The sequence below is a fragment of the Leptinotarsa decemlineata genome, unplaced genomic scaffold (genome assembly GCF_025532065.1).
Source record: "Leptinotarsa decemlineata unplaced genomic scaffold, Ldec_3_MD MMD2_tig00001344_RagTag_RagTag, whole genome shotgun sequence".
Lineage (NCBI taxonomy): Eukaryota > Metazoa > Arthropoda > Insecta > Coleoptera > Chrysomelidae > Leptinotarsa > Leptinotarsa decemlineata.
This window is the reverse complement of record NW_027412560.1, coordinates 464,122-481,647: the sequence shown is the minus strand read 5'-3', so window position 1 is coordinate 481,647 and position 17,526 is coordinate 464,122. Positions and strand designations below refer to the sequence as shown.

At 35.9% G+C, this 17,526-nt stretch overlaps 1 protein-coding gene across 3 annotated transcripts in view; it reads left to right on the top strand.

The window, feature by feature from the left end:
- Balat (Beta-alanine transporter) overlaps positions 1–16,272 on the top strand; it is an 84,670-nt gene extending 68,398 nt beyond the window's left edge. Inside the window, exons 1-2 of one of the 3 annotated variants that reach the window (XR_012465551.1) lie at positions 10,325–14,810; positions 16,037–16,272. Coding sequence is in view for 1 of the 3 variants with exons in the window: in XM_074175802.1 (XP_074031903.1) it covers positions 16,037–16,243 (207 nt within the window). In the remaining 2 variants the exon portion in view is untranslated. Of the gene's footprint in view, positions 1–10,324; positions 14,848–16,036 lie in introns of those variants that run through there. The other 2 variants (XR_012465550.1, XM_074175802.1) reach the window with 2 other exon arrangements.
- The last annotated feature ends 1,254 nt before the right edge of the window (positions 16,273–17,526 follow it).

Below are 17,526 nucleotides of genomic sequence, written 5' to 3'. Positions count from 1 at the left end.
AGAAGGTGGTCAATTAAAAAAATCTGTTTAAAATCTGTTTTTTCGTTAACCAGCTGTCGCACCCCTACGAACGACAACCCTCAAAAGTCGAAACTTGTGCGAGCTAAGGATTAACGAAGTCTTACCTTTTGACGTGTGATTCCTAACACGGGTTGGACGGTTGCAAGTGAAGATCGATCGTTCAGACTAGGGCTTGAACCACCGACCAACACGGCAGTCAATTCGAGTGAGTGAACAAAGCACCCACGCCGAATCGCTTGGCTACCGACCAACCTTCACAACATCACAGTGCGTATTTTGGATGAAAAAAATAACCTTATCGATTTTGGAAGTGAAGAAGAGATTTTCATTGTTTTGGAATTGAGGAAAATCGAATAACTATTGTTATGGGTTTTATTTATAATAGACAAAATCATATTGAACAATCCCAAACCAAAACGAGCTGCACCATTAAAAAGAGAAGTGTGCGTAAAACGAAGCTCATTCGACAAGTGTATGCTAAACAGTTAGCACATAACGCTCTGTCTGTGAGTGATCTTGAATTTTTGAAATCGATTGGATTGAAAGTGAGAAAATAACAATGGTGCTTGAAACAAACAGTGAAAAGTTGATTATATTCAATTCTCGATCATTCTCTCATAAGTTCTCATGAGCACGCATATAAGTCCTATGGATCACCGCTATTCAGGAATTCAGATGAAATTTCAATTGCAATCAATAATCAAGAAGTTATACTAGATATTGCCGAGAGCTTCATTTACATAGAAGGTAAATTCACCCCCAAAGACGTAGCGAAAACATGCTATCTCTCGAATGATGCAATTGCATTTCTCTTTGATGAAATTTGTTACGAAATGGGTGGTAAACAAGTGGTTGTTGTTAAAAAACCCGGATAACATCTACAATGAAAATTATGATATCATTTGGACAATCAGATGCTAACACATTATTGACATCTGGCTGGGGACTTTCACAATTGAAACAAGATATATTGGATACAAACAGCCATGTATTTAGTGGAAAACTACCACTGAAATATTTGATGGGTTTAGCTGAAGATTACAACGAAAGTATCTTGAATGCTAATTGAATAGAAATGGCCGATACTTGATGAAAATCCATATTTAAAAAACTAATAAATAAAGTTTATTCTATGATTTTCACTATATTTTGGAAATGAATAAAATCGAATGGAAAATAAGACATATTGTACCAAATGATGAACACAAGTTCAAACTTTTGAGTAGAATGAACAAAAGCGATCTGAATGCCAAAATCAAGTTGGCTTATCGTATGTGGGACCTCTATGAACTATCATCATTACGTGGGACTTCTTCAGACATATGGGCCATCAAAACAACTAATGCTCTGGAAACTCCTCGTTTTGTCTTTTGTCATCATCGCATTTCAAAGTACTACATCTGAAGATAGAACACAGGATATTACAAAATTCACAACTGCCGATATCAATAGTATTCGAGTATACTTGAATTCTGAAATTTATTCATATCAGCGTTGGAATTTGAATTTTGATAAAAAACTTGATGCTCCTGCTTATTATGCTTTTGAGAGTTTCCAACGAAGTTATTATGATGAAGATATGAGTGAACTTCTGATGGACATTGGACAATTTAGAGAGAATCCACTATTCATCATTGATTGTTCCCATCAACCGAATGCAACAAAATCATCAACTATTGATATAAAGATAGAGTTTGAGACGAGGAAGACCTAGTTTCCAGACAACACTAAAGTATATGCATTAATTTTGCATGATACAGTTTTAACATACAATGGATGGTTCAGTTCATAGCAGATATTGACATTCTTCAAATTATTGATACTATTTCATTTTTCCACTCTATCATGTACTGTTTTTTTTCATTTATAACTGACCTATATCGTGTATTGTGATTTTTTCCTAATTCTACTTCATATATATCATATTTATTGTTTTGTAATCATTTTCGATTGTATATATTGGGATTTAAATAAATAATACAAAGTTTTGTATTTGACATTATTTATGATTTACAGGAACATACATGCTATCTAAAATAACTTCTTCCTCATAGTCATCATTTTCGCGACCATCTTCAATTTCCTCTCGATTTTCATTATTCACTTCGAAGTGATGAATAATCCATTCTGGCAAGTATGGTTGGAGACTATCTAGGAATCTTCTCAGGTTCAGTTCAATCATAACCCCACAAAGTTGCCACAGTTCCAATTCATTATTCAAATATTTGTTATAAACTTCTGCACCACTCCAATAGTTCTCAGCATCACGAAGACATAATTCGATCTGTTTTTTATCATAGCATACACTCATATCATAAATGCTTGCATGTTTGGCTCCATCACCCAACACCTTCAATTCAGTCGACAAATGTTGAACCGATGATTTGAGATCTACAACATCGATCCAATCTTGACTTGCATACTGCATCCACATCTTTGAATGGTGGAACTGACATCGAATAAAAAACAATAAGCAACCTCCAACTTGTTTCCATGATATAATACTCACATTCCCATTTTACTTGTAGTTATAAAGTTATTGTATTCATCTGAGTTAGTATTGTTTATATTTCCATATAATTATCATCTAAATCATCTAATATATGAATATTATTAAAACAAAAAAAGAAATTCACTATAAATAATTACTATTATTATTCAATCATATTGAATTCGACCAGAGATCGCGTTTTCATGCCAACAAAACTTTGTGGGCTTTGACCCAAATACACCATCGTATATTTACCACCCGATGAGTTGATATAAGTTATATCGTCATCACTGAATTGTAACGAAATACGTTTTGGTAGCCATGTTTTAAATAATTTATCATTGCTCACATCTTCCAAAGTTAATGAAATTGATTTACCAAACTTTGTAGAATAAGTTGACATATTCTTAATCATGTACACTTCATCAATTGGCAATGATGATTAGACCTTTTGCTCTAGTATTTCCACTTTCTGTACAATCAAATTATTGTTTTTATGTAAGTCTACTTTCGAAACGGACATGATGAAAGTATGTATGAAAATATAAACAATTTCCAACAGAAAAATACACTCACCGTCTTCCTTCTATTACGAACTGAATAACACTCTACCAATTGCTAACTGCTACAGATATATTCGTCTACTGATTTCATAGTGTGCCAGGCATTTATTTTATGTTAAACAGCGCGAGTCATCCCCACCATGAAACCATACTACATTCGAAAGGCTCACATCGCTAGCTGTTACCCACTAGAGATGCCTGACGTCACAGCCAAGCCCACCTCTCACTTGGACGCGTTAACAGAAGTCGATACGAATAGACAGTGGTCGTTGCGCCATCGTAGAAGACAGACGCTAACACAGTCCTCGCCGCCTGCACGTCACTATCGACAGCAAGGGTAGAGAAATATTCAACGTCACAGCCATCGCCGCATCGAGAGAGGTGAGGACACACCGATGAATATGCATTACTCAGCCACACGTCGTGGAGTGAACACCTCGCTCTCCTACCGTTGAACAGTTGCTGCTGTGACGTCACACCACTACTAACTTGGTGGGCTCAAACCGATGGAACATTCATCACTAGGAGGATCTTTTCAGTATGCAGACGTATGTTTGTACACAGACACGCACATGATAAACCCTGTATCGTGCATTCTCTCTCACACACACACACACACACACAAAACAACCAAATTTAAATACGTCATTATGTCTTATGATTACCCCTATACATGACTTTCAACCCGTCGCGTACATATGATTCGCTCCCTTCCTCGCACTGCACCCGCGTTGAGACACATTTTTTTTTTTATTTCACGCACTCCGCGTGGTACTTCCCATGTGTTTCGTGGCTGCTAACTGCTGTGAGAGTTACCTTTTCCATAGTCCGGAAAACTCCAGGACTTCCTGCATCTCACTGCTGCTGCTACTCCTGTTCCCGCGGCTGTAAATATTGTCGGTGCGACTGCACTGCTGGGTTCGAAGTCGTTCGCGCTGGTATATACATTCTGACATTCGCGCCCAACTCCTTGGGGTTAAGTATTCGTTTAGACTGTCTATGTGGGATAGGCTTACAGTTTTATAGGACTATAGGATGTTAAAATGCAACAACACTCTTTTGAGGTTGAGTCATGACTTATAGGCTCGATTCGTTCTACAACTGGTTTGGTGGACCCATATCGTTGAGGTATTCATAGACTGTCTAGTATCACTAAGCTGCATCCTAGCGGCCTTTGGTATTTGATCTCGATCAAACAAGTCCTCGCGTGTTGCAAAGCGATTTCGTCCTTCCGACCTATTTTAACTGTGCTGAGTTAACTTTCATAACTTTTAAAGTTGTCTGTGGTTCCGGACACTTCGCGACAACGCGAAAAGATACTGCGGCTATCATTGTTGCGTCGTAGTAACAATCGCCGGCTTCACCTGGGTGAGAAGCCGGGCAGAAGTAAGGTTACTTCCAAAATGATTGTGTTGACCTTAGATGTGGCTATTTCGCTGCTTCTTCCTTTCTACTGGGGGTGGTGCCTCTATAAGCTAGGGCTCCGTCCGTGACTGTTTCTACACTTCACAAAAGAAACTGGTACAAGTTTAATAACTTGTATCAGAGTTATCTCGGCTAAATGTTCCCCAAGAAAAAATGTAACATACCAAAAAAAATAATAGGACAGAACAAATGTTCTACAATATCAAAATCATACCAAAAAAAATACACAAAAAAAAGGCAACACAAAGTCAAATATCAAATTCAATTTCAGTGTTGATTTACATCTCATGTCAATTAATACCCCTTATCATCAACTTGGCAAAGGCACCCTACATGTAAAACACTTATACTTCAGTCCTGAAGTTCCCTTTACATAAATTATTCTACTTATTCTACCTTCTAAGTAAAACATCCTCGCTGGTAACTCTTTATTGTTTCCATCTCAAAGAGATTCTTGCTAAAATATCCCTTGGAAACTTTTAAGAGTAGCGGCAAGCTACATCAATCTCTACTTGGAAAAATATCGTGGAGTCTATAAGCTCAGTCGACATCCATTCCAGATTGGATCAAAAACCGACGGTTGAGGAGACACTGTCTCGTGAGTCTGACATCAACTACTTACTTTCGGGGAGTTATCGAGCATTACATTAGGGTCACACTCATAATTGTGGATAAAAACATTTTCTGATGGTGCATCCTTATCAATTGGAGCACTAACAACTTGGGACAGTTCCTATATGTATCCCTGTAAACGTGAATGGATTTAACAATAAGAAACCCGAGGACTATAGTTGATAAGGGGGATCCTTTTACAAATAGGTATCCTCAGATTCCTTGTAATATATCGTCTATGAACTATCGAAGGTTGGTCACTCCTTCGGGGGGAGTGGTGAGACGCGGGATGAACCCCACTCGGACGTCTTGACCGAGACCATTTCCTTCCCGCTTTTATGCAAAGAAATGGAACTTGTGACGGACAGGGCGTGAAGAGAGGTGTTTCTTATTAGGACGATTTGTACCCCCTTCGGTCGAACACCCAACCGGGCGGAGTATTCTACGCCCCCCCCCCGCAGGGCGCATTGCCATTTCATTCATTTTCTCAAGGTATGTATCGATCTGGTCGACGCCTGGCTCTCATAGATCGGCGTAATACCGGTGCTTCCTGTATATCTTCTTCCTCTTTCTCCTCCATTTCATCCTCGGTACTTTCCTCCATATTTACCTCAAACGGGATCGGAACGAACTGCGGCCACATGGCCGGTGTGGTATTGTTTGGTTCAATCTTGTTACGTTTTGACATTCGGCCCTCATCCTTTCTCTCCTTGGGACTCCGTACGAATTTCTTCATCCTGTTCACTTGAACTACTTGTTCCTCCCTTCCTTCGCATTTTCTTACTCGGCACGTGACTGGCGTAACCATTTTCAAGATTCTATATGGTCCTAACCAATATTTCGCCAATTCTGTCATCGTCTGTCATCTCCTACTCTGAACGTGTGCTCCTTCGTGTTACTATAGAATTTATCGTTCCTGATCTTCCTGCCTTCTTCGTATTGGCGTATACTTTCTTTTCTAGCATGCTGTCTCTCATCCATCTTGGCTTTATAGTACCGTTCAAGTACTATAAAGTATTGGCTCAGGTAATCTACTGATTTTTCTGGTTTCACCTTTTTCTTCGGTTTTTCCTTCTTCAACTTCTCTTTTCTTCAACTTCTTCCCTTCTTTAGTATCAATTGGTTTCTTCTCTTTCGGTCCGTCCATTTGTTCTTCCATGGTCTGTTGTTTTCCTTGTCGAGCATTTTTTCCCGACTCTTCGGCTATATCTTCTTCGCCATTCGAGGTAGCATTCAGATCCTCTTTCGCATCCATAGTTTCTCTACTACTGCATTTGTCAGTTATTCGATTCCTTAAGTCATTCACATCTAGTGCAAGAGTTTTATGAACAAGAGCCTTCAGGTGACCCCGTATATAAAAATCTAGAGGATTAATATCGGGACTGCGAGCTGACCAATTTTGAGGTCCTGCACGTCCAATTAAGTGATTAGAGTAAGTGATGTCGAGATGCTGACGAGCCAGAGTACTTAATGAGCTGAAGCTCAGTCGTGCATAAATCACATGTTGCCTCTTACAAGTACCGACACTTTTTCTATCGAAATGGGTGAATGATGGTAGAAAAAATGAGCTCCTATACCCATATCCGAGGCAGTAGAGCTCGGATATGGGTGTGGAAGGTTTTTTTTTAGAGTGCAGTGCAATCTTCCCGGTACTATTGGAAGGATCTTCTTTTGTCGTATCAAGTATAGCTTCTACTAGTACAGAAGTTGTTACAGTTTCTGGTGTTTCACCACCTGTATTTTTTTAAAACTACCAGTTTCATATAATCTTGCATGTAGCGTTCTGAATGTTTCAGTACATGGAATCACTCTGTTGAGATATCTGTCCTGGTAAATTCTCCGTGCTTCTTTTGCATTTCCAATTGCTAATCCATACATAAAATGCATGTTAGCCATTTCAACGTCAGTTAAATTATTTATGATGGAATCACTGCTAATTGACGAATCTGACTTTCACTGATATGTCACTGTCAGCTGGTCTCCAAAGCAAGTGTTCGTGATATGCAAAGTGGCCTCAATTTTGTTTTTCGAAAACAAAGCTACACATGAAGAAAACTACAAAAAGTTGTATTTTCAGTTGACCAATCTGAAAAAAATAAAACCTACAACAACAAGTCAGTGGAGTACTTTTTTCCCAATACAATCTAGTTGGGGCTGAATGAGCGCCTTATTACTTCAAATAGCTGTAGCAAATTCTAAACAAATCGATGTGAGGATATTTATGATATTTCATAAAAACCGTTTTAATTTAAACTGCAACGCCCTCTGTCTCAGAAATAAAGCAACTCCAGATATATGTTCATAGACCCTGTTCTCCGACTTATCGACCTAATGAATCACCCTCTGAAGTTTCATACACTGTATTAATAATATCAGTATGAATAAAAGTTAGCATTCAGTTGTAACATTTACATACTTTTACGAATGATAATATAGTCTTCAATTCTGAAAACCAAGTGTCAGCCTTGATGTCACACAATAGCTCTAATGGGAGTTATTATAACGATGATAAAAATCGAATGATTTCAGTTACATAGGTACTTGCACTAGTATTTTTGACAATGAATAATATAAATTTCATTACAAAAATTTACAAAATGTTAGGAGTATAGCCTGATTACTCTTAGGATGCTTGTATTAACCTCTGGTCGTGTTCCTGAAAAATTGAACATATTTCAAATAGATATCTCGAGTGTAGCTGAAGTTTTTCTGAACGTCGTGAAATAAATAACAGATTTCGGAACGTGTATAGTTTGGGAAACAAAGTTTTTGGCTTTCTACTACTCCATCTTGATACAAAAATGTGGGAATCTTTCAAATGAAGGAGGAAATAAATTTCAAAAGAAATGACTCTATACATAGATCTGTAGATCATGCAAAGAAGTAACTTTCAGACACAAACTGAAAGAAACAGCTACTCTCATATGAACATTGAATTACACGAAAGAAAAATTCTTTCGAAGCAAATACTTTTGAATGAACACGGAATTATACAAAAACATTTTTCTCCAGTCAGTTTGTATTCCAAACATTCGTTTCGAATTCACAGGTCTTCTACACATTATACTAAATGAATGATAAAAATTTTCACTTATATGGAACACTGTCATCCTCACTAATAGACATCGATTCTTTGCCGCAATACTCTTGCCTCAGGGCTCTTTAGTACCAATCTGGATAATATTATAAGAAAAAACAAACAAATTATTCATATTTTACGATTTTTATGACACGGAATAAGTTTGATCTATAGTTTGTATAGTTTCATTTACTTGAAACGTAGAAAATTTACGAACATTGTAATTTGTTTCACATTGTAATTTGTTTGTTTAATACTTACATACTGAAGAACTGAACAAAGCAACATCAAAAATAACTTTGACCTTTGTCAAAATGCAGTTTAACCCTAGCGAGCTGACGTTCGAAATATTTGTTTTGTTGTAAAACAAATGTATTCATCTGAAGACCACCAGTGGTGTAAGACATCTCAAAAATTTATATGTATAGAGACAAAAAGCAAAATTACAGAGTTGAAAGTTAAATGATTATATGATAAAATGATAAGTACAATACAGACAAAGTTCAACTACAATTCAAATAGCAAGGTAAAGTATACAATCACACACGATTTATATACCAACAAATTCTTCCAAAGTATAGAATGTACCCTCGATTAGTACTTTTTTCAGTGACTTCTTGAATCTGAAATAGGTAGTTTCATCTGTGATGTGTTGGGGAATTTCATTGAAAATTCGAATTCCGATACTTAGAGGACCGTTTTGCGCTAGGTTTAATTTATTTAGAAGAATATTCAGCGAATGCTGATTCCTGGTGGAACAATCGTGTATGTCATTACGACAGAGCAAAGTATTTCTACATTTATAAATATAACAAGCAGTTTCAATATGTAAAGAGAAACAAGGGATAGTAATTGTAGCTTTCTAAAAATTTGTTCTGTTTGAGGTTTGCAAAACATGGCACGAATGCATTTTTTCTGTGGTAGCAGGTGATTGTCCCCAGACTATGATTCTGTATACCAGTCTCGACTGAATTTCTGTAAAATAGATATTTTTGTATGTAGAAGGTCAAGACTTTATACATATAGCGTATTCGGAATATATTGGTGTTAATATTTTTTATTAGAGTAGATATGTGGGTTTCTCAATTTAGTTTATCATTTATATTGAGACCTAAGAACTTAACAGTGGTATTACGGTTCACGTTAGTGTTGTTTACGGTAATGTTGATATTTTCAATTTGTTTTGTATTGTATGAAAGATAAGAAATTCAGTTTTCGCTGAATTTGTATTCAACCTAATTTTTTAAAACCATTTTGCAATTTTATGCATCAAATCAATACCAACTTGTTCATTCCAATCATAAGATTCTTTAGATAACAAGATTGGTAGATCATCGAGATACGAGATAGCTTTAAAGTCTGATTGATAATTCACACTGTCTGCCAGATGCATACATATATATATATATATATATATATATATATATATATATATATATATATATATATATATATATATATATATATATATATATATATAGCTTCCCAAATTTATGCTAACGTAGTTATCGAATGATTGGCCAAACCACCAACACTGACATAAAAACTTGGCAAGTTGACTTGGGTGTCACACCAATAGGTGGTGCCAGTTATGTCTCGCTTGCGTTCAGGCAGTTATTTTTATCAAAAACTTTTCTTGGTTATTCACATTTTGTCTTCAATCGAGGACCGCTTGCCCGGTACTGGCTGAAACAGCCGTCTACCGGTGCTCTTCCTCTAATGCCGAGTGCCCAGAGTTAATCTAGTAGTCACAGAATACTTCAATTGAACATTTTTTTGTCAAACTCTTCCAGAATATTCTTTATAGACTCAGTGGTAGTAGTTAAACGTGCTCTTCTGAATCCATGATGTTCGGTTGGTATTAGATTAAATTTCTCTATGAGAGAAGTGAGCTTTTCTAGCATACAATATTCAAAAATTTTGGAAAATGATGGTGTTGAAGAAATTGGCCTATAATTATTCAATATATTTCTACTTTTTTTTGTGCACATGTATAACTTTTGATGTTTTGAGTTGAGTAGGGACTGTGGCTGTTTCGAAAGGGAAGTAGAACTATTTCGAAAATATATAGAATTTGACATCAATAACTTTGACGAATCTTCAATTTGACAGGTGTCGTTTTCATTAGGCTTTCACATATCCGTCATCTTAAAGTAAATCTGTTGTTGTCATACATTTTCATTTCAATCATTCCATTCAATTCATATCATCAATTATCTCAATCATGAGTTACATCAATAATAGACCACTGCAAAATCCAAAAGTGAAATCATTAGATTGTTGTAAAAAAAAATCTTCAATAGCAAGTCAACATTCCAAACAGAGAACTTCAAAAATCAGTTTTCAGGATAACTTTTTTCTACCCAATAGCAAAATAAACAGTCCAATTGTATGTGGGGTATCTACAAATACTTCAAAATGTGGAGCATCCTTATCATGTGTACAAAAAATCAATGCAATGAAATTACCTCAAAGCAAGTGTAATCCTAGTGTGGTGAATACAAAATGTAATACCTGTTCATGTGTGGGGAAAAACTCCTTGGTAATGAATAAATCCACATCTCATCGAGAAACCAAAAAATGTTCTCTCAAAGAAAATCCGGAGATTCATATTATCGAAGAAATAGTAATGCCAGTTAAACCATCTGCTGAAAAAAAAATCTCAGACATAACATCTCAAACAGTGAATCCATTTCATAAACCTTCTACTCCAATCTCAGTCAAAAAACTATCTGCACAATTATCAAACCCTGTTCCTTCATTAGAAAAAGTTCCAGTCACACATAACACTCTAATGAAAACCAGAAAGTATTCCAAAAATGAAGACTTGGAGAAAGAAATGGTCAAAAAAATATTACCGATTGCATTTGTCATTGACAAAAAACCTTTCCAAAGTCTTGTGAAAGATACTGTCACTAAAAATAAAACTGAAACAATGGAAACCGGGTTTGAAGATAATGGAGGAACAGATTCACCCAAAACTGACATTGGGAAAGTTCCCTCAACAGAACTCATTTCGGACTATCATCAAATCAAGTTGGCAGAATCTGAAACCAATTCTACGAATCCTGATAGAGGTATATCGGTAAAAATCGATGCAGATGAAGTAAAATCAAACTATCCAGAAACTCCTGAAAAACGTTTTCCTGCTGAAACCACTCCATCGAGACAAATTCTCCAATCGAACTCAAAAAATAATGAAATCATGGAAACCCTGAGAACCGATACTGGGAAAGCTCCTGTTGCGAAGGGGAAAGAATCAGTTGATATCGTTGTGGAAAATGTAGATTCAAAAAGGACGGAATGCCCTGAAGAATGTCCGCTTACTGAAAACACTTCCCTAAGAAAAAATGTTTATCTCAAAATGGGAAGTACCGAAAACATGAAAACTCTCAAAAATGACATTATGGAAGTTCCATCAGCTGAATTCAAATCTAATCACCAACCAATGAAGTTGAGAGATTCTGAAGATGAAAGTGTTGTAGCTGAAACCAATTATATCACTGAGGGAACTGATATAGAGAAATTAGATTCTAAAACATTGAAAAATCCAGAAGACTGCCCCCCTACTGAAAACACTTTATTGAAAAAACATTCCCAATTGGAAAGTTCTGATATCATAAGAACTATTGAAATCAATCGAAAAATAATAATTCCATGTATAGAAGTGAAAGAAATGAATATCAAATGTACAAGACATTGCGGATGTATTTTTGATCAAAATGAAACAGAAACGAATAAAATCGAAATGCATGATACCCCCGGAAAAGTAACCAACTTGAACACGATTTCAGTTAAATGCTGTAAAGAAACAATATTTCCAGAAAATAAAGTCGTAGCCCCTGCTAATTTCAATACTGAAGAATCATTTTCAACTGAAATAGAAATAATGAATATAGAAATTCAAGAAATTGAGCCTGAGCAAATAACTGTGGTTGATGAAAAGGTTAATAGAGATGAAGCTCCTGAGGAACGAAACCGTATTCTCTCACTCCCAACAACTCAGATTGATAAAAATATTATGAGTCAAAAATCTTCTCTGAAGGGGTGTTTGTGTCGACAAAAAAACTTGGATCATGAAATACCTGAAATCGTAGCTAATATAGAGGATAACCCTGACGAACCATTTTTAAAACAAGGCATAATTTATAACGATACACCAGAAACTGATCCTGACGAGATCACTGTGGTAGATGAAGAGATCATTGGGAAAACTAATGAGACACCTAGAGAATGTTCCTCTGCTGAAACCACTCCACTAAGACAAATTCTTCAAACCAACTTGGAAAGTCCTGAAAACATGGACACTCCTAGAACTGAAACGGGAAAATCCTCATCATTTCAAATTAACTATAAGAAAATCAATCCGAAAAAATCTTCAGGTAGTGTGAAGAGTAAAAAATCAATTGAAATCGTTATGGAGAAGTTAGATTCAAAAAGGGTAGAATGTCCTGAAGAATACACCACTACAGAAAACACATGCCTGATAAAAAATATTCATCCCAAAATGGAGAATTTTGAAATCATCAAAACTCCCAAGACTGATATTGGAAAAGTTTCATCAGCAGAAGAATCAAAATATACTCACCAACGAGTGAATTTGAAAGAATCGGGTGGTAGTGTTGTAGGTGAAACCAATTTTATCACTAAGGGAGTCGATATGCACAAAATATATTCTAAAACATTAGAAAATCCTGAAGAACTTCTTCGTACTGAAAATACTATATTGAGAAAAAATATCCGTCCCAGATTGGAAAGTTCTGACGTTAAAGGAACTGTTGAGGTCAATCACGAAACAGTTGATTCATGTAGTGAATTTCAAATGGAAAATGTTGAAAAAATTGAGAAATGTGAATGTCTTCAAAGAAGAGATGATACGAAACTAGATAAAAATGGAAAAAAAATGATCATTCAAAGCTCAGAAAAGGCAATGGCCATCAATGAGTATGTTTCCGAACAGGTTGTTCCAATGGCAGCCAGTTCTAAACGAAGTGATAACGAAGAGAAAATACGTCTTTCTAATAGCAAACTTTCAGTTGTTTCAGAAAAAATATATGGGTGCCCTTCTGACCAGTGCAAAAATGAGTTTCTTGAGGAAGAAAGTATATGTTGTAGAACTGTGAATGAGAGGAGTATTGTCAAACTGGAACTGGAGAAAGAAGATGAACCGGGCGATTATGTAGTATTACAAGGTCCAATGTTCATCAGAAAATCTCTTCTTGGCTGTATTTCGACTTCTGAACAAGAATCACAAGAACAACAGACAGTGGAACCAATCATCTCTGATACTGTGAAGAGCTTTCTGAACTGCAAGCAATGTTGTCGGGAAGGAAAATGTATAGCGAAGGAACTCTTACATATATGTGAAAGTGATCCTGAAGCAATTATTGAAATGTATAGAAGTCAAATTATCGAACAATCGAATTTGAGAGTGGAAGATTTAAGTAGTAGTTCCTCTTTCCAGATGCAAAAGACCCATGGAGAAATTTACGGTGATCAAAAATATCATTTCCTAATGGTTGATAAAACAATGAGTGTGGATGAAGTGAAGCTTGAGGAAAGCAAAGTTATCAATATAGAGGAGTTACCTGAAAAACCACCGGAATCAGAAAAAATCAAGTTGGAAGAGACGATTCCCATCAAATTGGAAAATGAACTAGGTACATTAGAAGATAAATCTGCAATCAAGAATGAAGTTTCTGGAACACCAAATGATGAAGAGGCAGCAAAAATGAATGAAACCGAAAAGCAAGCTCTGAAACTAGATGAATCAGATGAACCAAAAAAAATTGAAGTAGAAAAAACTGATCCAGTAGAAATCAAAATACCAGAGATTGAAACAGTTGAAAGTGAAGTGGAAGAAAATAATGAAATGGGGATCGAACCGAAGGAAAATGGGTTAGAAAATTTGTATCATCCAAAAATAGCTCGCACGAGCACTATAAGCTGGGGGACACTCGAGCAGCAAAAACCCATTCTTTCAGAGACTGATGACAGCCTGGACCATCTTGCTGATGAAGCAAGAAAAAGAAGAGAAAGATTCATTGAGAAAACTCACCATAGGAGGAAGAAGAATTCAGCTTTCGAAGATATTCTCAATGAAGAAAAACGGAAAACAAGCGTACTAGGAAATTTCAAAATAGAACCTAGTTCCAAAAACTTGACCAAACAAGAATCATGTGATAATGCTGTTCAAACTAGATGTTGTGGTCTGAGAAAACCAAAAAAAAATACGAGCAGAGATCAAATTTGGTCGAGAGCACATCGAAAAAGTACACTTTCACATGTTTCTAAAGTGGACAAGATAGACACTGATACTAGTATTACATCAGTTCAAAATCTGACGAAACCCGATGATACTTCTAGTGAGGGTAGTAGTTTGTCCTCGTATCACCTCCGATCTTCAACTGATGAGAATTCGATAACTGAGGAGCATAGGACATTTAGCAAGCATTTGAACAAATCATAGTTATAGCATTTTCTCCAGAATATTTCGACTTGCTGATAGTTTTGATGGACACGAATCTTTTCATAACATACAAGAAGTATTTGAATAAAAACATCCTTATTGATAAAAAGAATTGAATTCTTGGAAATTTCAATAAGAATCAATCTTAATGCAAGTATTAGTTGACCAACCAAGTTAACGTTTTTAGGTAACAGTACTTATTTTGAGTCTATTCTACATCAGAGGTTCCAATTCTAGATTCCTTTCTCAACAAAATGTATTGTATAGTTTGTACAGTTGTACATTTTTTATGATTTTCATATAGATTATTTGAATTGGAAGATTTTGGTTTTCTATTCCTCCATTTTTATAGGAAAGAATGTGGGAATCTTCTAAAGGAAGGAATGAACAATTGATTTCTAAATAAACTGTTCACGAAGATGTTTAGATCATGCAAGGAAGTAATTTTCAGACACAAACTGAAAGTAAAAGCTCTTTCGAAACAACTTCTTTCATTCAAACATAGAATCACACGAAAGAAAACATACTTTCGAAACAACTAATTTTATATGAACATTGAACTGAACAAAAAACACTCATTGATACCTGTGATCAATACCGAAAATTTCGTTCGGATGTAAATTGAAAAGGACTGGCACCAGTACGGCTAATCCCGCTGTCACATAAAATGTGTAATTTTACAATTAATAATAACTTTCTGATTGCAAAGTATGTTTTGATGCAGAAATTTTCTTCAACAGATATCTTAACTTGTTTTTTGTGGGTTTTCAACTTCAGAAGAACTTGATACAAATTGAAAAATATAATTCACCATAACAACTACCGCCGTTCATAATTTTTTTTCACTATTATACTTGTAAATCTGTGGCCCTACTGATAGCACCATCAGACCAATTTTCTACTGAATCGTCTATTTCATTCAAATATTTTCTATCAGTCCATTTAATTTCTTCTTTTTGAAATCATCCTAATCACTTCTGCTTCTAGTTTCAGAAATTTTAAATACTGAACTCGATCTAATTTACTTTGAAAATTATCGAATGAAGCTTGTTCAGGAGAAAGCTGATATTGACATCGACTTAAAAAGTATGTCGTCTTCACAGTAACACTGTTCTTTCAACTTCAGTTACAATAATCTTTCTGAATTGCCTGTTCGACTCTCCAGCAATTAATTTCGAAAAGATAATATTTCAAACACCATAGTTTTGAGGTATATATACGGTTGAGCTTATTTCTTTATTCGATGGAGTTAGTTTATGGTGCAATCTATTCAATTCAAGGTGCATCATAAATTCCTTCAACTTGAAAAAATATTATGACAAATTTTTATGCAAAGTCATATAAAATCTACTAATATAATATATCATTTGTTTCAGGGCGCTGACATGCTGATTTTGCCATTAATAATAATGGGAACGATGTTATTAATTGGTGGAACTTCCTCTTTATTATTACCGGAAACTTTGAACGAACATCTTCCCCAAACATTGGAGGACGCTGAAAATTCTCCCCTTGACTGTTTTGCATGTTGCACCCCTCCACCACGAGGAGGTACAGTTGATTTTGTTGAAACCAACATGTGACGAACAATTAAGTAAATGTGTTTCACTTCTATCGATTTTTATTTTCACCATCTCTTTACCAATAACCAAACCATATTTAATACCTAATTGAAATTTTTACATACTTTCCAAGACAAAATTACGTACCAACAAATACGCGCTCTAGACCAACTAATCCCCACTGTTTTGTGTCGCTCTGGACTATTCATATTCGTACTTTCTTGCTCTTTCTCTTTCTTTTTCATAAATACCAATAGCAAAATACCCTTCTCAACGCGCGTTCCACCAGGAGATGAAAAAACTTTTCTCTCAATTTCCAAAAATGAAATAGTCTTCTCGGTGCGCGTTTCACCAAACAAGTTGGTGTCTTCAGGAGTTTTCTTTAGTATCAATCAACAGAATTGCAATACTTCTCTTGATGCACGTTTCAGACCCCCTTGCCATGTGATCTTAATTAAAAAAAGTTTATAGTTATGAGAATCGATCCCCAGGACGTTGGCGTGGTAGACGTTGTCCTTAGCCTCGACACCAATGTAAGATTTTGGATATGACTGCGAATGGTTGGTATTTATAGCGTTAGTTTTGTCGGGACTCAAATTGACTCATTCATTATTCTTGACTTAATTTTTTTATTCTCGTAGAATGTTAGGGAAATTGTAATCGCCATTTCCTTGTAGAATATATGAAAATACACTCAGATTTGGGAAATGATTGATATTTCATATCTTTATATCTTATACTATCTTACTATCTTACTCTTCAAACACACAAAGGTGTGTGCGTGTGTAAGAGTGAGAGACACGTGTGACGTAATCGACACAAAGAGAGATGGAGATGGTATCGAGGTTAAACGTTGCTAGCGTGGTTTCGGTGTTGCCGATTGTAAAATAAATCGTTGTTTAAGGGGCAGTGTAGCGTTGCCGTTTCAAAATCAGGCGTGAACGACTGGATGAAAATTGTATGGTAATGACTAGGAGGGCTCTTACGTTTTAAGTGCGTTCCAACATGTCAGAAGGACACTAAGTCGTATCTTTGTTAACTAAGTTAGCATCATCAGGAGAAAGAGGAGATGACATGACACCCAAAAGTGTTGAGGGGTTACACGTTGTGCGGACAACGGGGGAGTGAAGTATTCGACAATGACATTTCAAAATACGTTGTTTTGCATAAGTTTCAACCGTTTTACGTACTTTTCGACCGTTTTGCGTGCGTTTCGACCATTTTTCGTGCGTTTTCGAAAGTTTTGCGTACGTTTTAACCGTTTTCCGTACGGTTTCAATCGTTTCGCGTGCATTTATTCGATA